At 41.6% G+C, this 20,587-nt stretch overlaps 2 protein-coding genes and 1 non-coding gene across 3 annotated transcripts; all 3 read left to right on the forward strand.

Annotated features, from left to right (window-relative positions):
• Positions 1-400: 400 nt before the first annotated feature.
• On the forward strand, positions 401-5,716 carry LOC136768013 (G-protein coupled receptor 4-like). Its single transcript, XM_066722073.1, has 2 exons — positions 401-461; positions 4,173-5,716. The coding sequence occupies exon 2, from the start codon at positions 4,389-4,391 to the stop codon at positions 5,352-5,354; it is 966 nt and encodes a 321-aa protein (XP_066578170.1). The 5' UTR covers positions 401-461; positions 4,173-4,388; the 3' UTR covers positions 5,355-5,716.
• A 5,086-nt stretch (positions 5,717-10,802) lies between these two features.
• LOC136769195 (U8 small nucleolar RNA) lies at positions 10,803-10,973 on the forward strand. The gene has a single exon (XR_010822153.1). It is a non-coding gene; the product is annotated as a U8 small nucleolar RNA (small nucleolar RNA).
• A 5,812-nt stretch (positions 10,974-16,785) lies between these two features.
• LOC136768105 (G-protein coupled receptor 4-like) lies at positions 16,786-17,837 on the forward strand. Its single transcript, XM_066722158.1, has 2 exons — positions 16,786-17,715; positions 17,832-17,837. The coding sequence occupies exons 1-2, from the start codon at positions 16,786-16,788 to the stop codon at positions 17,835-17,837; spliced, it is 936 nt and encodes a 311-aa protein (XP_066578255.1).
• The last annotated feature ends 2,750 nt before the right edge of the window (positions 17,838-20,587 follow it).

A 20,587-nucleotide genomic window follows, 5' to 3' on the forward strand; every position in this document is an offset into this window, starting at 1 on the left:
TGCCTAGTGCTCTCGTATATAAACCTTCACTACCTTATTAATCTAGTGTTAATAGTTAGGTTATAGTATGGTTATATATATGTGTGTGTGTGCGTGTTACAATGTCTGTTCCATGTGAGGCAAAGCGAGGATGCAGAGATCGCCATGAGAAACAAACACGTCAATCAAAGATATTTCAGTCTTCACCCCCCAACCCTCACAGCCTCTAACAATCCTGTCCAATGTAGAACATTTTGCTGCACAGTCAGGACACACAGCCGGATGGGAGATATAGTGGTTTACTTGATGTTGTGTAACGCCAGTGGCATCATAACGTTGGCCCCTCTGCGGGCCCCTGTGGGTTCAGTCACGTGACTGAGGGTTGTAAACACCCTGGACCCCTGTCTCTGTGTGTCACTGAGCAGACCAGACTGCACTGACCCTCTCTCTCTCTCTCTCTAGTGGACAACGGTGATCTCCAGGTCAGTACAGTTCCCATGTACACTGTTTAAAGCATATTGTTGCTCTTATGGTGTCTGTCCAGTCCAGCAGCTCGTGAAGATATCTGGGCTTCTATTCACAGTGTAGAGATTTGAATGCAATCCCGATCCCTACAGATGTGTATATATGGATGTATAGAGGACCGCGACAGACATCTCTAGTTCATACAAGGGGGACGTGTTGGGCAACTAAAGAGAGAAACACTAATCAGCACGACTTCGGAAACATAAGAGTTTGAAAAGTGTTACATAAATTGTATAGTATATGTATATGTTGTTGCTGAGGTTTCATGGTTTCATGGCTCCCTTCTATTATATATATTTTTTACTACAGTTATGTTTGTACAAATAATTGTTTTCTTAAACTTTGTGTGTTATGCCATTAAAGCATTTTTTTTACAGTTGTGCTGCTTCCTCGTTGGCTGTACAGTAGTAGCCCGAGAACTATGGCTAGCCACTGTGACATTTAGTCCATACATACTGATATCAGAAATACAATTGTTGATATGAGCAATTCATGGCAGGACATTGGGACATGATTCAATCCATAACTGGATGTTAATTAGTATGCATTTTCAATATCAAAAATGCAATAGTTGATATCAAGAATACCATTTCTGATATCAAGAATCCAATGATATCAAAAATATAATTGTTGATATCAAAAGTACAATTGCTGATATCAAGAATACCATTTCTGATATCAAGCATTAACTACCATTGTTGATATCAACAAATGTGTTTTTGATATCAGAAATGTATGCAAATTAACATGGTGCAACTTAACTCTTTACACTCCGCCCCATTATTTTCAGACCATCCGCAATCGTAGAAAGAAATTGTATTTTTATCAAAATTACAATGTACACAGACCGGGAGAGCAGGAGTTTTGAAACGATATCTTACTCACGCTTGTAGGGTCTTCCTAACTTGAGTGTACAGGAATAATATGCCTATGTTCCGGTTTGTGTTTTTTACTCTGTCAGCAGATTAACCCTTATAATACGAAAGGCCAGAACGTTTTCCTTCATTTGATATAATATAAAAACAAATGGCACGCACTATCGAGCTTCACACAAATAAAACAACAGGAAAATAACAGAAAAATGCCAGTAGAGAATGGATACCGCTGAGGTTGTAGGACGACTCTTTCAACAATGAACAGAAATGAACAGATAGAATTCCTGATATCAAAAATACAGTTTCTGAAATAAAAAATACAATTGGTGATATCAAGTATACAGTTGTTGATATCAACAACAGCAGATCAATCTTGATTTCAACAGTTGTAAGTTTGATATCAGAATTTTTTTAAATATCAGTAATTATGGATTAAATGTCACAGCAATCAAAGCTGCCTGTTAGACATCGCTGTCAATGAAGCTGCTACTCGTGTTATAAACACACTGATACAATGTTGCATCACTGACCAGCGCTGGCAGACAGAGAGACCAAGAAAAATGTTTTGTAGACGGAAACATCTATGACTTTTAAGAAAAGTTAGTATATGATTTGTGACCTTTGCAGCATAGAGACTTAAAATGGCAATGTGAGGAGCTCCTCAGATACATACAGGGGCGGGTTTGTCAATTCTGTGTCCCCAGTCAAAGCTCAGTTGGGGAGCACCTCCACCTGTAACTGCCATGACCATTTTAGTGTCACCCCACACACCAGTGTCTGCCACAATCGTGTCATTATGGGTGGGCTACAGTATCATCAGAGCACTGGAACTAAAGTTAAAATAGGAGAGTGAAAGACATTTTCTAGTAGTCCTTCACTTTGCTCTCTTTCTCTGACTAAAACTAGTAGAGTTACGGTGGCTCAAATGTGTCATGAAGCACGCTGAATAAAATGACCGTTTTTAATAGACGTGTAGGGCACAATGAAATGTGCGTTGCGGGGAACAAGGACAGAATCACATAATTCAGGGGAAAAGGGAACACATTACAACAAACACCATATCTGTATATCTTTTTTACAATACATTGAGAAATGCAAATCCTGGAAACACATGAAAAAAATGTTTTTGGCCAATTTAAGCCACCATACAGTACAAGACCTGTATAAAAAATGTAAAAAGCATGGCCTGAACTTAACTCTCGCTACTGCAGTTCCGTTACTGATTGAGTTAAAACAACAACCAATAAGTTATACTTGTATAGCTTCTGATTAAGCCCTACTCTGAACAGCAGTTAAGATGTGTCGACTGTTTACCTGTTATTTGCAGACGTCACTTGTCATTCCTAGCAATGTGCTTAGCAACGACGATGCCAATAACAGTGCTATAGCAATGTCTGAAGCTCTGACCCGTTTTAAAACCGGGCATTTTAAATCCTTTAGATTCTTTTGGGAAATTAAATCCGTCTGCTCCTATCTTAAACATAGTGTTTCAGGGTTTCCCGCAGCTATATCAAATAAGCTGGTACTCCAAAGCACACAATAATCTTGTTCTTGCTCTCGCTCCACCCCCTGAAATCAGGGAAAATAAATCAAATGTGTTTTATTTTAATTTATCCGAGAAAATAAGGAATTTGTTGGAACTTACAATTCAGCTGGTAATGTAACACTGCTACTGCTAGTGTATCATAGCGGGGTTATCGCTCCTCAGGGGGGCCTGCTGCAGTGCAGTACGAATCCTTAGCTGGGAGCTCTGACCAACCGGCTACAGCAACATAGCCTATACTTTGCCATACCTCAATGCATATGTTTGAAAAGCTGTTAGTTGTCACAGTCACAAGGACCGCAGGTCACGGGAACAGGGAACCCAAGTGCAGTGCTCTTAGAGGAGGTTGACAAAGGCAATAAAGGGCTAGGCAAGGATGTATTCGAGGTCACAGGCAAAGGTCAGGATCCAGAAGGCGCTTAGGGACAGGTTTGGGAGCAAGGAGACTAAGGCTTGGAGTTGCAGGCAGGGCTGACAACACTTTGCCCAAAGTGAGGGCAGAGAGGGGTTTAAGAAAGGGACAAGAAACCAAGTTGGGAGGTGCAGGGCGAATGGGAACAGAGGGAGAGAACAAGAGTGCACATGGTGTTGAGAAATGTTAATGGGATGATTGGAAGGATGAAAGCAGGGAGAAGTGAGAGGAAAAGGCAGGGAAACAGTGGCCTCTAGCGGTGATAGAGGGTATGGGCTTTGGAACCAACCATGTAGCTATAGCCTACAATTTAGAGAGAAGTTTTACTCTAACAATGTTTTCTTAACCTATGCTTCATCATGACAGCTCGCTGTGAGCGCTGACTTTATTCTTATTTCTGTATCATGATTTTGACATAAATGTGGGCCGGTGGACTTGAACTTCCATGGCCGATTTCTGGTCCCAGTCCGCCCCTGCTCAGTAGTTGTTAAAATCGTGACTCACTTGACACATTTGCAGACTCAATTAAGCTTAAACCAACACAAAGGGTTTGATGTCAGTATTTAACTAATTCATGTATTATTTATTATTTTCTCTTTGTAAGTAAGTTCACTTCAACAATAGAAACACATGCAGCAAAGTATCAATGAAAAACAGAGCTCAGTTAGTATGATTTAATCAGTTTATTTTCTGAGGTTCAGGCTCGTATCATTTCTAAATATGCAAATTAGTCTCTGGAAACGCTGCTGTTAATACAAACTGGATAATTTGAAACTCATGCCATCACTCACTCAGCAGTATTTAATATCAGCCCCTAATGGGCTCTGCTTTCTCTCAGTCATTGTCCAGGTCTCTGGATGCTCACAGCCTGCCTGAGCGACTGTCCCAGAGAGAGAACACCCCCACCCCCACTGCAGCACAGCCCCTCCGTCCCCCGAGTCTCTGTCTGAGAGGAGCAGGAGAGAGCAGCCTGGTGGACCCGTCTGAAGCCCCCAGGAGCAGCGAGGAGCCGCAGAGAGCAGAGCAGACGAGCACCAAGCAGGGCCCACTGAACATGAACAACTTAAACATCACAGATCTGGACACTGTCAGGACAGGACGCTCTCAGAACAATACAGAATACTTACAGATTGCACTTGCAGTTATATTTGTAATGGAAATTTTAAACGTGATTATCGGGCTGCCAGTCAACTGCCTGGCCATCTGCAGCCTGTACCGCATGATCAGGGCTGACATAGTGGTGCCCATCTACATCATCAACCTGCTCATCGCTGACCTTCTGCAGGTCATTGCAAGACTGGTGTCACTAGTCATCATCTTATTCACAGTTACTCTTATGAACATTCAGTCAATATTGATTGCTCTGGCTATTTTGATTAGTCTCATGTTCTGCAGCCTAAGTGCCAGCATTGGGTTCATGCTGTGCATCGCCCTGGAGAGATACCTGGTGGTCGCCCATCCTCTGTGGTACCGGTACCGCCGCAATGTCAGGCACACCGCACTGGTCTCTGTGGGAGTGTGGGTGCTGGCAGCGATACTAACTGCAGTGCTGATGCCACTGCTTCTTATTCTTCACCTTATCAAACAAATAATTATAATTCTCTCTGTTCTCTTCCTCCTGCCGTTCCCTCTTCTCTTGTTCTTCTTCTTCGGCACATGGAGAGCCATCGCCAGCGCCACCTCTGTACGAGACGCAGAGAAGAGGAGGATTGTGCGCATGCTGGCCCTCGTCCTGGGCACCTACACTGTGCTCTTCCTCCCATTCTGCATAGTGAGTTTCATTATGAACTATACAATAAATGTAAATATTTTCTTTGCCGCAATCATTACAACTGAAATGATTTCTCTCAGTGTCCTTGTGGACCCAGTGCTGTACATCCTCCTCAGGCCTGCTGTCCGCAACACACTGGACTCTCCCTCCTGCTGTCAGAGGCTGTTCACACTGACCAACTGCTGGACACCCAGAGCTGAGCAGGAGACAGAGGATACGGCCACTGTGTCTACTGTCACGACTGTCTGAGAGACACACACCCAGCTAACACACAACGTAACAACGTAGCAACGTAATTTCATTTGTGGCAACGTTGTGTGTCAGCTGGGCAGTGGTTTGGCAATGAGCTGTAATCCCTGTTGTCTATCTCAGACAGACAGACAGACAGACAGACAGACCCACAATGCAACACATCCTGTATATATTAACCCACACAGCTGAGGCCGACTCTCTCTGTCCCAGAGTGTCTCCTCACACATCACCCTCCCAGTCTAACCTGCAGCACAAACCCCACTGTGCTCCCCCGTTGTTATTATTATGTGTATTTCTTTTACTTTAATAAATTGTGTAATCTGTTGTATATTATTATTGATCTGAGACAATTTATTTATATGCTGGATTGTTTTAGAAACAAATAAAACAAAAGTACATATTAAATATGAATGTTTTGGAAAGTACGATTTATTTATACTGTTTAAAGTTATACATACTTAAATGTACATAGAAACTGGAATTGTAAGCACTTCCAAGATCTCAGATTGAGTCAACACATCTGCTCACCAATCACAGACTCCGACACTGACACGTCCTGTGGCCAGAGTCTCCTCCAGCTGCCCAATGGAAGAACAGCATGGCGTACTGGGAGTGTGTGATTGGCCGATGGAGGGGGAGGGTTTACAGTGTTGATTCAGTCTGGCTCTGGGTTTATTCTGCGTCAGTCTTGTTCACCTCCTCTCATTGTGAGGTTCAGTGACTGATGAAGGGGCCCCATCTCAACGTGAGAAGGAGCCCCACTGTCTGGAGAAGCACCGGGTCGTGTTGGATGGAAATCTGAGGGGTGGTGCGTACAGAAATCTTTGGGGCAAATGCATGTGATTTTAGGGACAATGTTTGAGGAGCCTCACATGGTTGTCCTGCCACAAGAATACAGACTACTTCATCGCTTTACAACATGGACAATTCATTACCGGCTTCAAGAAATGCAACTTATGACAACATTATACACATGCACAATACCCATCTATGCAATGCAAAAGAGTTGCTAATTATGAAAATAAACACTTCCCCATTCCAAAACAATGCATTTCCAGTCGTAGAAATGAAACAATACTGCACAATGCACTACCAAGACTTATTGATATAATGCAGCTTGGATGCAGGTACCAGGGGCATGTCTAGGGGGTGATTCAGGCAGGCCATAGCCCCCCCTGAAATGAGGCTGGTCCCCACGGTGGCCCCCCCAGAAATTCTGAGTTGTTATTGGTCAATAATTACGATCAAAGAAAAAGGGCGTCGTGGTCTGCCCTGGACGAAACACTGTCATCAACGCCCCCCCCACACCCATTCGGCCACCCCGTTGCAAATGTTCTGCTCTCACCACAGGTAGGTACACAGATTTTTTCAGTTCAAAACTCACTTCTATTTGCCTTTTGCTTGAAGCAGGTGTCCATGTCCTTGCATCTCTCCCATAACTCATCAAACTCACTGTCACGTTGCAGTTTTTCCAAGAAATTGTGAGCACTGTATACATTTTGCCTACTAATTATTAATGTTAGATGTATTTTTTCATCCAGCTGCACAGTGAAACTTTTCTTTGTCGTTGTTGTAGGCATACATAACTTTGAAAGCAAACCTAAATGGTCAAATTCCCTCTCCTTATACTGTGTTGAAGGCCAATAAAAATTAGATATTTTCCAACTGGAACAATATGTGTGACTTATGAATTAATGGTGCTATGGAGTTTAATATTAATATTAACGACCTACGAAGTGAGCCAGGGGACACAAATGGAAATTGGACTTCAAGGCATTCAAGACACAAAACAGGAGACACTTCTTCACACAGAGAGGCGTCACAATCTGAACAAACTCCCCAGTGATGTGGCTGAAGCTGAAAATTTGGGAACATTTGAAAATAGGCTGGATAGGATCCTTGGATCACTTAGATATTAATGGACACCAAACGAGCACAATGGGTCGAATAGGCTCATCTCGTTTGTACACTTTCTTATGTACTTATGTTCTAGTGTCCCTCTGACTCTTGGTCATTTACAAAAATCAAGTCAATACTTGCGCTCTCTCTGGTTGGTTCCCTGACAAATTGAGTTAGAAAGCAGTCATTTACCATATCAACCATTTCTATTTCTGCTTCTGTAGTCCCGACTGGGCTTTCCCGGTATATGTTTGGGCCACAGCCACATACTTACCACATGCAGTCCTCATTACATTGTATAATGCAACTCTTTAGTGGTAAAGAGTATAACCAAACAATATATAAGCTTCACTTTAGTACACCAATATAATATACAAAAAATCATGATACTGTATTATCCATCGCCGTACAAGATCTATACTGTGGAGGACTATCCATGCCAAAATTAAAAATAAATAACAGAGAAGAGAATAAACAAATAAATGTCAAAAATAAATAAATAAATACATGGACATGTATCTATTTATTATTGAAATTAGATGCATGCTCCTGTATTTATGTATTTATTTCCAAATGTATTTATTTAGTTCAACATTTATTAATTGATTTCTCTATTTATTAATTAATTCTTTCTTTCTTTCATTCTTTCTTTCTTTTCTCTTTGTCATGCATATACAGACACACAAATGATCCGAAACTCCACCCAACACTACCATAATAGTACTAAGTATGGTGTAAATAAGGCTAAAAATCTCCATGTAGTAAAAATCAGCTTCTGTGCATCGTGCGCTGCCAGCAGGGGGCAGTCGAGAACAGGTGTAACGTGAGAATTGCTGTTACAGTGGTGATTACACATTGTCACCACCAGGTGCCTATAAATATCTGTTTTTACACTGCTTGTGTAACTTAATGTGATGTACACTCACCTAAAGGATTATTAGGAACACCTGTTCAATTTCTCATTAATGCAATTATCTAACCAACCAATCACATGGCCCCCACAGTCACCAGATCTCAACCCAATAGAGCATCTTTGGGATGTGGTGGAACGGGAGCTTCGTGCCCTGGATGTGCATCCCACAAATCTCCATCAACTGCAAGATGCTATCCTATCAATATGGGCCAACATTTCTAAAGAATGCTTTCAGCACCTTGTTGAATCAATGCCACGTAGAATGAAGGCAGTTCTGAAGGCGAAAGGGGGTCAAACACAGTATTAGTATGGTGTTCCTAATAATCCTTTAGGTGAGTGTATACTTCTCCTTGTTTGGAAAGCATATCATCACACTAATGCAAGTTTGCTGGTAGAATAACTCAACTGCTAATAATAGTAACAATTATTAGAAGAAAAATGAAAGAGACTTCCAGTGCTTAGTATACATTGAGGTGATTAAGTGAGCCAGTAACTCTCATCCACAACGTATTTTCACTCTTACATTTTATTTGAAGCATATTATCTTAGGTGTTAAAAATCATAAGCCAATTTAGACCTCAATAATGTTTAGAGGGAAGACACGGTGTGCAATAATCTTTTTTTTGTGACAAAAATAGAAAACTAATATAATTTAATTATATTTCTGAAACAGGTAATAGTTACAGAAAAGAAACAGATAATACCCAATCTCTCTCACTGGTACTATTGTCCTTTTGTGCCATTCCAGAATGATTTCTGTATCTGGATTTAAACTATAGAGATTTCAAAAAAATAAAAAATAGGAAAGACAACACATATATTTACAGTGCCATTTTTCTTTCTCTCTCCTATTTCTATTTTCAGTTTAATTTTTAATATGATGCTTTTAATTCATATCATGCAATTTCTTCTGTCAATCTCATTGCCACGATCTCTCTATCATTCTGTTTAACTTTCTCATCAATTAAATGCTTCTCGTGCCCCCTTAAATAACCTAATAGTCCCGATCAAAACTTCACAAACATCCATCCATTTTCTTCCCGTCCTGTGTGCCTGTGTGAGGTCAATAGCATGTTATATCAAAATAATGATCAATTGGATCTAATTTGTTGTTGAACTATTAAACAGCATTTTACAGTCGGGATGTTGATAGACTATTTAATCAAAACGATATGAATACAATGTAAAATAGAAACACATTTAAACCCTACATTACACCTAGTACAACTTTACTCATTATGTAGAATGAACAAACTACCTTAGCAGTGCGTCCTATAGTCACTGAAGAACATAACAGAACGTAAATAACAGTATTTTCATTTTTGTCATGCATTTAAAAGGATATTAAAATAAATCTTACCACTACTACTTAATTTATTAGCAGACACCCTTATCCAGGGTGACTTACAATTGATACAAGATTTCACCTTATTTTTTCATATTTACCCATTTTCACAGCTGGGCATTTACGGGGGCAATCTAGGTAGAGTACTTTGCTCAAGGGTACAACAGCGGTGCCCTCACAACCCTGTGCTCCAGAGTCCAGAGCCCTAGCCACCCTGACTATCTATATCACAATATAAAAGAAAGTTAGCCTTTAAAAAAACAGTAACTATGTTCTCTGTAGAATAAATAAGAGTGCTTTGTAAATATGCTAATTTCCAAGTATTACATGCGTAGTGGTTTAGCACTATTATTACTATTATTTGTTTATATCTTAGCGTACAAAAGTACAACAGAGAAAGAATGGGAAAGCGTTTAGGGAGACCCCAGTGGATTTCAAGTCCAACGCCTTAACCACTCGCCCATCGCAGCCCCACAGGATGACACCCATGTACAATACAGCAGGGGTTTTCAATCCGGTCCCGGAGCACCCGCTGCCCTGCTGGTTGTTGTTCCAACTGAGGTCTTAATTGCTTAATTACACCCTTAATTGATCTAACAAAGCAATATACCATTCAATTAAGTAATTAGGTTGGAACAAAAACCAGCAGGACAGGGGGTGCTCCAGGACCGGATTAAAACCCCCTGCAATACAGTAACACCCACACATTCAAAGGGAGAAACACAATACAACTGGAAGTCCTAGTCCATGTGCTTGCAAATTTACTTTCAAAGTGAGGGCAAACTGATTGATGTATGTAACGTCTGTAAACTTGTGTGTATTGTATGTATACAGTATTATTGTCCACTGCACTGGTCTATGTTTTGCAGTGGAGCCCCCTGTACTTGCTTTGGGCAAACGGTTGTAACCTTGTCATGCCAATAAAGCTCTTTTTGAATTTGAAGTTGAATTTTTGTAAAGCTAATTACGCGCAACACAGTCTTTCGTCACAATCATTCTCTGTGACACAGTGTCCGCCCAGCTGGCACAGCCTTGATTGCGGAATGGACCTGCTTCATATATATGCAAATCAGGCCGGTCGGCACAGACTCTCCGGTGATATTCTTTGGAGTTTAAAGAGAAACATGGTGCTGTTTCTTTGCTTTGATGATGATGTGTAAAGCATGCGCAGCTGTATAGTGTGAGAGGTTGAGATCTATGTAGGCTTATGTAGATGAGTTTCAAAACCAACCGTGGACCATTTGTATTGCGCGTTGGACCAGTCCCCTCCATGTCCCGGTGCTGGATATCGTCACTGAGGTCTATCCTTACCTGTTGCTCTTGTATCATGGAGTTTGAAATGTAAAATATTTATCCTAATAAAACAGTGTCAGAACATGATGAATGCGACTCAATGAAGCAGTGATTAACTGTTCCTGCTTGTTAAGGAGCTGCAACACCTTAACAAGCCCATTCTGATTTTCACTGATGATCAATAACCTTCTGGTTAAATAATAGAAATATATATTTTACTAATGATATTGTTTGCATTATTGTAATGTACCTCTTGATGAGTTTCTGATTGTTCTTTTAATACTTTTTATTGTCAGGTCATAAATGGAATCATATATTTAAATGTGTTAATTTGAATATGGAATGAATTGCAGCTACTATCTTCTGACAAAATATATTCAGATATTTGATGATGATTTTAAACATGTTGCACAAATGTAGCATATACCCTAAAACAGAATGATAATGATGTATTGCCGTACTGTTTGTGTGCACCAGTGTACTAAGTGCAGGCTATAGTTTCTGTGTGGTATTAGTTTTAATATATATATAAATACATAGATACATAAATATATAGACTACCTGTCAAACGTTTTAGAACACCTCAATTTATTCAGTTTTTATTGAAATGTACGCAGTTTAATGTCTCAATGTACTCTGAAATTAAAGCATAGAACAAATAAACAATTGGAGATAAAAAATAAACCATGGAATTGTTTTGTTTAACAAAATTTGACCTCTTAAGCTGACAAACCCCTCTGCTACCCTTAAAAGGGCACCAAATCCATGTGCTTCTCTTTAATCCCATGTGGGGGGGTGGGGGGATACTTGGTCTGAGTAGGAATACATCTCAGAAAATTTTGACATTTATGACATATACTGGAACCAGACAGTCAACTGATCAAAACAAGACCATCCATGTTTTGGCAGAATCAACACACACCCGTTTACAGTGTACTAATACACAATGATTTTACTTAATTTGATCTAAACTGCTCTGTGTTTGATACTGAACAAAACAAGCCTATTTGCAAAGAAATCTGATTGAAACCGAGTGATCTGTGACCGTCTGAATGAGACCTCCCCCCCCCCCCCCCCCGAGCAGACTGCACGTTTACCCCCCCGGGCTCTGAATGACTTCGGCAACACGGACGCTGTAAACCGGATGTGTTTGAGAATGAAATGTGTCAGTAGCCAAGAGAAAAAGCTTTCAAACGATGTGTGGCTGGGGCCGGCTGAGTGTGTTCCCTGTGAAACCGGCCATCAAGGTTCTGGGGATCACGATTGATGGGGCCAACCCCGGCGCCCGGATCTGAGCGGAAGCTTTATCTAAAGTACAAAAGAAGATCCACAGCTGGAGCACAAGAACCCTTACAATGACTGGTAAGGTGCTGGTTGTAAAGGCTATTCTCTTCCCTATTCTTCTCTATGTAGGCATGATATTTTACCCAGACAGGCATACTAATAAATTGATAGATAGAATTATATTTCGGTTTGTCTGGGGGAGTAAAATGGAGAGGCTGAAAAAAATGCAAATGGTGAAGGGTGCCCTGGATGGAGGTAGGGGGGTCCCCGACGTTGTGCGGCTCATTAAGGCGCAGGGGCTGGCATATGTGGTTAAGAACATCCAGGCTGCTGGCAAGAAAGTGAGTTTCATGAACTGCTTTTACTTTGCCAGCAGCCTGAGACCACTCGGCCTCTGCACCATGGATAACACCGGGCCGCACTCGTGGGATCCCCCGCTGTCCTACAGGGCGCTCCGAGCCTTTGCACTCGAAGTAGGCCTCCACAAAGCCTCACTGCCATCAGAATAGAAGATTTTCCTCCCGAAACCTGCCAGAATATCTGGGCTAACACTATGCATGTTTGTCTCACAAATACAAAGAAAGATGTCTCCTGGATGGCTGTGAGGCGGTGTCTCCACACTCGACTGTTCATGTACAGAAGGGGTTTAGCCCTATCTGACACCAACCCCTACAAGGGCTGCCTGGGAAGGGAGTCAGTGACTTTTTTTAAGGAGTGCCCCTCCACTTGCAGGGTCTGGCTCTTGTCCGTTCCTCCACAGGTTTGCCGTACCTGCACAGACAACCGCCCAGCAGATCCTGTATGGACCAGCCAGGGGACTGTCAACATCTACCCTGAGGTGCTGGTGGTGTGTCGTCTGTGCGGTTCAACAAGCAGGAGCTGGACCCAAAAGTCATCGTGCGGAGGGGCGTGGTCCTAGTATGAGACAATGTCAATCTGGAGATCCATCAGAGGGCAAGGAGGAAGCCTTGAGGAACTGGAAAATTCAAGATCTGCGGGAGCTCAGAAACCTATGACGGGATACCACCTATGGGGATGGATACTCCCCCTGCTGCAGCCCGAGTCCAAGAACTTTTATTCTCTTACTGATAAATGATTGTTTTTAAAAACAATTTTAATTGTTTTTAACGAGATTCATTGTTTTTAAATAGCACTTGTTTCATTGCTTTTGAATGATTTGATGGTTATGTTTTTTTTTATTTGTCAAATGCATTGACTGTTATTCAGATAGTTTTGATTCTGTTTTGAATCTGATCCATTATCTGTTAATAATCAATGCATTTGACTGTTTTTTACGGTGGCCCTGAAGTGCAAAGCACAAATGCAAAAAGAAAATCGCAGCTGCATAAAGAAAAACGCAATTGCAAAAAGAGAAACACAAAAACATAATGAGAAACACAAAAATGGAATTGACGAATGGCAGCACGTCAGTCCTTTGTGGGTGTGTAGCTCGCCCATAAAAGTGGTGGGCTTCGAAATAATGTGGCTGGGGGATGAAGAAACTAAAAAAAAATGTTTTTGTTTTTGTGTTTCTTTTTGCAGTTGTGTTATTGTTTTTGCATTTGTGTTTCGCACTTCAGGGCAACCATAGTTTTTGTTAAATTTTGTTGGTTTGGCAGTTTGCCGTTTTATCACAAATTTTATTGTTTTGATTGATTTAATTCACTTGATTATTGAGTTTATTTTGTATTTTGGTTTAAACACTTTAGGATTTTAAAAGTTTTAAGTGATTTTAGACTTGGATTTAAAAAATAATAATAATCAAAAGAAATACATTTTATTGTATTGTTTTTACATTTGTAATGTAAAATCCTAAAACAAATAAAACAGTATTTTAAACGATGTGCGCATTGTAGGAATACAGTGTAACTTCTATGCACAGGAGCTGTGTGTAACACTGCCAAATAATGCTTAACAGGGTATAGTAACACAGTATGTAACTCTGAAATGTACATTATTTTTCAGTTTTTGGTAACCTAAACTTAGTTTTTAACCTCTGACAGTTTACCGCTTACCTTTGTACCATTTCACGTTATTCACTGGACTTCAAGTTAAAAAAAAAATGGAAAAATGGGGGTATTCTAAAACTTTTGATCGGTAGTGTATATTGATTTTATGCAAAATCTTTCTGAATATCTGAATTGAGTTGTCTGTAACACATTCCTATCACTAATCCTCCAGCTCTGTTATTCAAAAATTTAACACTCAAAGATTTTGTTTTGTTGGCATCTAATTTGAGTTATTTATCCTCAAAGTCATTTCTGATATATAATGCTAGCTGTGGAGGGTGACCTGGAATGTGCGCACCTGGTTCTTGGCTTTCTTCTGGAAGAGCACGGTCTCATCTAGGTTACTCAGGCTGAGTTGCAGCCCCCTGTGTGGTGGACAGCAGGACCAGGGTCTCTGCTTAGACTGTGGAGCGGTGTGGGGGGCTTGTGATGTAGCTGTTACTCCTCTTCCTCAGGGTGCTGACACAACCATTAGTAAAAGAACGATAAATAGCCAGGATATACTTGGGATAATATTTTGACTTATTTTATTATTTGAATTATTTGAATAATCAGTGCAGCACTACCTCTGAAGCACAATCAAGACAAACTGGCCGAGCAGAGTCTGTAGGACCCGTGTGGCTGAAGAATTGGTGAAACAAAATGGCACCGTGACGATTACAGATGCAGGGAAGCTGCCCGTCTCCCCCTCGACACAGACAGTACCGCTCCGATAGCACTGCTGTTGAGTGTGCAGCTGTAACTGTGTCATGAGACCAGAATTATAATTCTGAAACACCTTTCAAATACCATGTGTGCTGGATCTTGTCTGTGATTAAAATGAGGCACAGAGACGGCCACGCTGCTCGACCGCCAAGTGAAACAGCTGCACCTGGACTGGAGCTCCAGCACTGTGCGCTCCTGCTGCCGTGCTTAAAGACACTGAAGGTCAACTGCTCGTATACAGGTCCCCAAAACCCCCTGCACACTGGGGGTCCCCAGCACTCGAGGAGCAGCAGAGAGCTGAGGCCTGCTGGGCTGAACCCAAGTGCGAGACACAAGCGTTCGGCCACAGGCCTGCCTTCCTTGAAATAGATCTTTCATGGAGATTAATAGATGATTGATAACAACATAAACCAGTGCTTCCTGTTAAGAAAAACCCACCACCCCATGTGCTTCTGTAGGAGTGTTGAAACTGAGAGACCTGGGTTCTCTAGCACAGAGTCGTGGCTCAGCCACTCTGTTCAGACAGAATAGACAGGAACAGGCCAGAGCAGGCTGCGTTATTACACCTGGGACCGCAGTGCGCTGGACAAGGCCTCGGCCCATTGGCCACCCTGCTCCTCAGTGCGGACTGCAGAGAGAGAAGATACTGTCTTCATCAGGTAGAGTGGCTACGCATTTTAATTGCACTGCACTGTCAGTGACAACACAGCCTGATGGGTAATATTGTGGTTTACTTGAAGTTGTGTAAAGCCAGTGGCATCATAACATTAGCCCCTCCACGGGCCCCTGTGGGTTCAGTCATCTCACTGAGGGTTGCAAACACCCTGGACCCCTGTCTCTGTGCATCACTGTGCAGACTGAGGCGACTGCACTGACCCATGGCTGAAGGATAATTAAAAGGGAACTGCACCACCATTTTTTTAACTTAATTTTGTTAGCTGTATAAATTGTTTTAAATATGGCAATGTCGCAAATAGTCTGAAGTGAAGCGCCATTTTCTCTGTAGCAGACCGCTCACTAACAACCTTGTGATGCGATCAGTGATGTATGTTTGGCACCGCCGAGAAGCATGTGGTGAGGCTGGGTGTCTGTCTGACACTTGAAAGCTGTACTAGTATGTGTAACGTCTGTAGGCAATCAATCTGTGGAGTCTGAAAATTAAGTAAAAACATAATAATTATAATTATTCACCATATCTTCCAGCTGTACCTGTGAAATAACATTATATATCAGAAGACAGGCAGACCTGTGTAAAGCAACAGGAATCGGCTTGAGATGTTTTAAATTCGATTTGTATTAGGCTCCACCACTCACCTTTCCCTATATAATTAATATCCAGTCCAATCTGACAGACGGATTTATCGCGTGTGTGTCGTGGCACCTTCACGTGCCTTTCAATGCATTTGCGAAGTACAGGAATGTGCACATACTTATATATCAAATATTCTTTTTAATTCTGACATTGTGTGTGTCACATCAGCTCACATCATCTACGGGTTCTACAGAGCTGTGTGCCCACTTTCTCTTGCATGTTATACAATAGATGCCTAGTAGTATATGATTGTATTATATCATAGAATGCTTGGTTTATTGGCTAGGGTAGTGAAGCAGTTCCCCTTTCATTAATAAATGAATTGAAAACAGAAAATACTTTTCTATGACTCCATATTTCCTTGTCTTTGCTGTGACTCTGAGTTTGCTTTCAGGTGCTGTGGATAAAAGTTAGTTTGTGCTGTACTTTCTGTTTGTGTTTTGCACTTCAGGGCCACCGTAGTACTTCAACAATAGAAATACACTCAAAAAAGCATCAATGAAAAACATACCAAAAGTAATATTTTTTTTCATAGCGTTTTTCCCACTTTCTGAAGTTCAGTCTGGTACAATTTATAAATAAGGAAAAAAGTATCTGGAAATGCTGCTCTTAGTATCACTCGAAACTCATGCCATCACTCACTCAGCAGTGTTTAATATCAGCCCCTAATGGGCTCTGCTTTCTCTCAGTCATTGTCCAGGTCTCTGGATGCTCACAGCCTGCCTGAGCGACTGTCCCAGAGAGAGAACACCCCCACCCCCACTGCAGCACAGCCCCTCCGTCCCCCGAGTCTCTGTCTGAGAGGAGCAGGAGAGAGCAGCCTGGTGGACCCGTCTGAAGCCCCCAGGAGCAGCGAGGAGACGCAGAGAGCAGAGCAGACGAGCACCAGGCAGCCCCCACTGACCATGAACAACTCAAACACCACAGGACTGGACACAGACTCTCAGGACAATTTAGAATACTCACGCAATGCATTTATATTTATAATTGTAATGAGAATTTTAAACGTGGTCATCGGGCTGCCGGCCAACTGCCTGGCCATCTGCAGCCTGTACCGCATGATCAGGGCTGACATGGTGGTGCCCATCTACATCATCAACCTGCTCATCTCCGACCTCCTGCAGATCATCGCGAGAATAGTCCGGTTAATCTTACTCACACTTACACACAGTGAGAGATTACAGGTTGCTAAGGCTTTTTCTTTCAGTCTCTTTATCTTAGGCCTGAGTGCCAGCATTGGGTTCATGCTGTGCATCGCCCTGGAGAGATACCTGGTGGTCGCCCATCCTCTGTGGTACCGGTGCCGCCGCAGCATCAGGCACACCACACTGGTCTCTGTGGGAGTGTGGGTGTCGGTTGTGATACTTACTGCAGTGGTGATGCCACTATATTTTATGCCACATTTTCAACAACAAATAACTATAAGTTTCTCTGTGCTCTTCCTCCTGCCGTTCCCACTTCTCTTGTTCTTCTTCTTCGGCACATGGAGAGCCATCGCCGGCGCCACCTCTGTACGAGACGAGGAGAAGAGGAGGATTGTGCGCACGCTGGCCCTCGTCCTGGGCACCTACACTGTGCTCTTCCTCCCATACTGCATAGTGACTTTTATTATAAGCTATAAGATAAAAAGAAATAACAATATTGCCTTAATCATTACAATTCAAATGGTGCAACTCAGTGCCCTTGTGGACCCAGTTCTGTACATCCTCCTCAGGCCTGATGTCAGGAACACACTGGGCTCTCTCCCCTGCTGTCAGAGGCTGTTCACACTGACCAACTGCTGGACACCCAGAGCTGAGCAGGAGACAGAGGATACAGCCACTGTGTCTCCTACTGAAACTAGCGTCTGAGAGAGATTGGCACTGCAATATAATCTCTGGAGTCTATCTCAGACAGACAGACAGACCCACAATGCAACACATCCTGTATATATTAACCCACACAGCTGAGGCCGACTCTCTCTGTCCCAGAGTGTCTCCTCACACATCACCCTCCAAGTCTAACCTGCAGCACAAACCCCACTGTGCTCCAGGTGCAGTGCAACTTCCTGTTTGGCAGATTAAATGAACAAACTTAAGCTGCATTCAAACAGCTCCTGACTAACAGAAACTATTGCAGTTTCCTGCTGTCTGTCAGAATCAAGTTATATACAGTTAGGTCCATACATATTTGGACAGTAACAGAATTGTCATAATTTTGTCTCTGTATGCCACCACAATATCTGAAGAAGGAGAAATAAGCACCGAATCCAGAGTAACTCTGATTGATACTGTTACTGAGTGATCTCTCCTTCTGCATCATAAAAAGTTTGAACAAATAAAGGGAATGTCAATATGAAATTCAAGGCTTATATATGTGTACAGAAGTTATTATTATTATTATTATTATTATTATTATTATTATTATTATTATTATTAGTAGTAGTAGTAGTAGTAGTAGTATTATTATTGTTACCATTATTATAATTACAATCTGTGTCAGCCTTACTTCCACATAACCATATGTATTAATTTAATAACTTGTGTTATCTGTGTTACATTATTATTGATCTGAGACCATTTTTTCATATGCCGGATTGTTTCAGAAACAAATAAAACAAAGTTATATCTAAAATATGAATGTTTTGGAAAATAAGGCTTCTTTTTGCACTTCCAAGATCTCAGATTGAGTCAACATCTCCACTCATCAGCCAATCACAGACTCCGACACTGGCACGTCCTGTGGCCAGAGTCTCCTCCAGCTGCCCAATGGAAGAACAGCATGGCGTACTGGGAGTGTGTGATTGGCCGATGGAGGGGGAGGGTTTACAGTGTTGATTCAGTCTGGCTCTGGGTTTATTCTGCGTCAGTCCTGTTCACCTCCTCTCATTGTGAGGTTCAGTGACTGATGAAGGGGCCCCATCTCACCGTGAGAAGGAGCCCCACTGTCTGGAGAAGCACAAATCAGTTTCCCTTGAACATATTGACTCAACTGTGCTCTGCTCTGTGCTGAAATGACACGCACCGTTAATAAACTGATAACTGATCTGCTGGACTGTTCTGCTCATCTGCCCTCTGACTGAGACACACATCCCAGATGTAAAGCACACAGTGACCAGGTCACAGGGGGCTTGAAACTAGAGGTTGACCAATAGTAGATTTTCCAAACCGATACCGATAACAACAATTAGGGTGGGGGGAAAACCTGATGTCTGATTAGTCGGACGACTATTGTATAAAATATATAGCACTCAGTGTAAAATTGCAACACTTAAAATAGATCAATTCAAATTCTGGAAAAAAAAGAAAATTGGAAAAAAATGAGGGAGTTACGAAGAATGAATTTATTGGAAAGCTTCTGTTAAAATTACAGCATTAATTCAACATGACCCCTTTTAGATCATTGATGAAAATAAACTACAAATAATGAAATTCGAGTAATAACACTTTGGGTTCTTCACTTCGTTTCAGATAACTGTAGCTGTAGAAAGTGCTTTTTCATGCAGTGTTTCACGCTTCCCATTTGTAGGTTTGTGTATAACTCCTTTCTTATTCCTCAAAAAAAAAAAAAAAAATCTAAAAATAATAAAATAAACGTGACTGCACCACGCACTGTATAGTTTTTATTAATAGATTTACATGTCGAATTTGCAAGTGATCCAGGCGGCTGCTGTTGTTTAGCAAAGACAGATTAGAGCATTCGGGAATCATATAAGGGCATCAGCATGTACACAAACGCCTAATATCTGTAATGCACGGACTTGATTTACACAAATAAAAACGAGTCATAATAAATATAAACGAACAGGTTCATAAACAGAAATATTGTTACGACCTGGCAAAAGAGACCGTTCAACTTCAACTCCAGGCTGTGTTGGATTTGTCCCCCATCCTGTCTGAGTGTCCCTTCTGTGTCAGTGACCCCAGTGTGTTACTGTTGTGTCGGATATAAAAGCCCAGGCAGCAGCAGCGCTCTGTCCCTGAAGCTGTTACAGTACGCTCACTGTAACCCTCTCCTGTAAATGTGCAGGTCATTTCTTTTACAGAATGGTTGTAAATATACAGCAGATTTCAGTTTTCAGCCCGTTTCATTCGTAATACAGTGTCATACTGTAGAGACATTGCAATCTATATTTTAGACATAAAGTGTTTTATGTCTACTCTTCAGGGGTTGATGTGATGATGGGAACAGACGTGTGTGCCTGTACTGCGAACTTGATTTGTCAGCAGGACTTCACTTTTGCTTAGTCCCGAGCACAGTTAACACTGTTTTCAACTCTTCCACCCCGTAACTTTGATATTTCACGTTATATGGCCAAATGTACTATATCATTTGTACAACCTGCTCTGAAAAAAACGTTATGGTAATTCCCCCTCCCCCCTCATTTCAGGCTGATTAACCTGATGAAGATCCAGTGCAAACATGTGCTCAATTAGCATCCAGGTTTAGGGCAAATAATCCTGTGACTGAACGATTTGATTTCGTCATAAA

The sequence above is a fragment of the Amia ocellicauda genome, chromosome 14, assembly GCF_036373705.1.
Source record: "Amia ocellicauda isolate fAmiCal2 chromosome 14, fAmiCal2.hap1, whole genome shotgun sequence".
Lineage (NCBI taxonomy): Eukaryota > Metazoa > Chordata > Actinopteri > Amiiformes > Amiidae > Amia > Amia ocellicauda.

Excerpts from the sequence above, each read along its gene's own strand:
- LOC136768013 (XM_066722073.1), top strand. The coding sequence starts at position 4,389 with ATGAACAACTTAAACATCACAGATCTGGACACTGTCAGGACAGGACGC.
- LOC136768105 (XM_066722158.1), top strand. The coding sequence starts at position 16,786 with ATGGGCTCTGCTTTCTCTCAGTCATTGTCCAGGTCTCTGGATGCTCAC.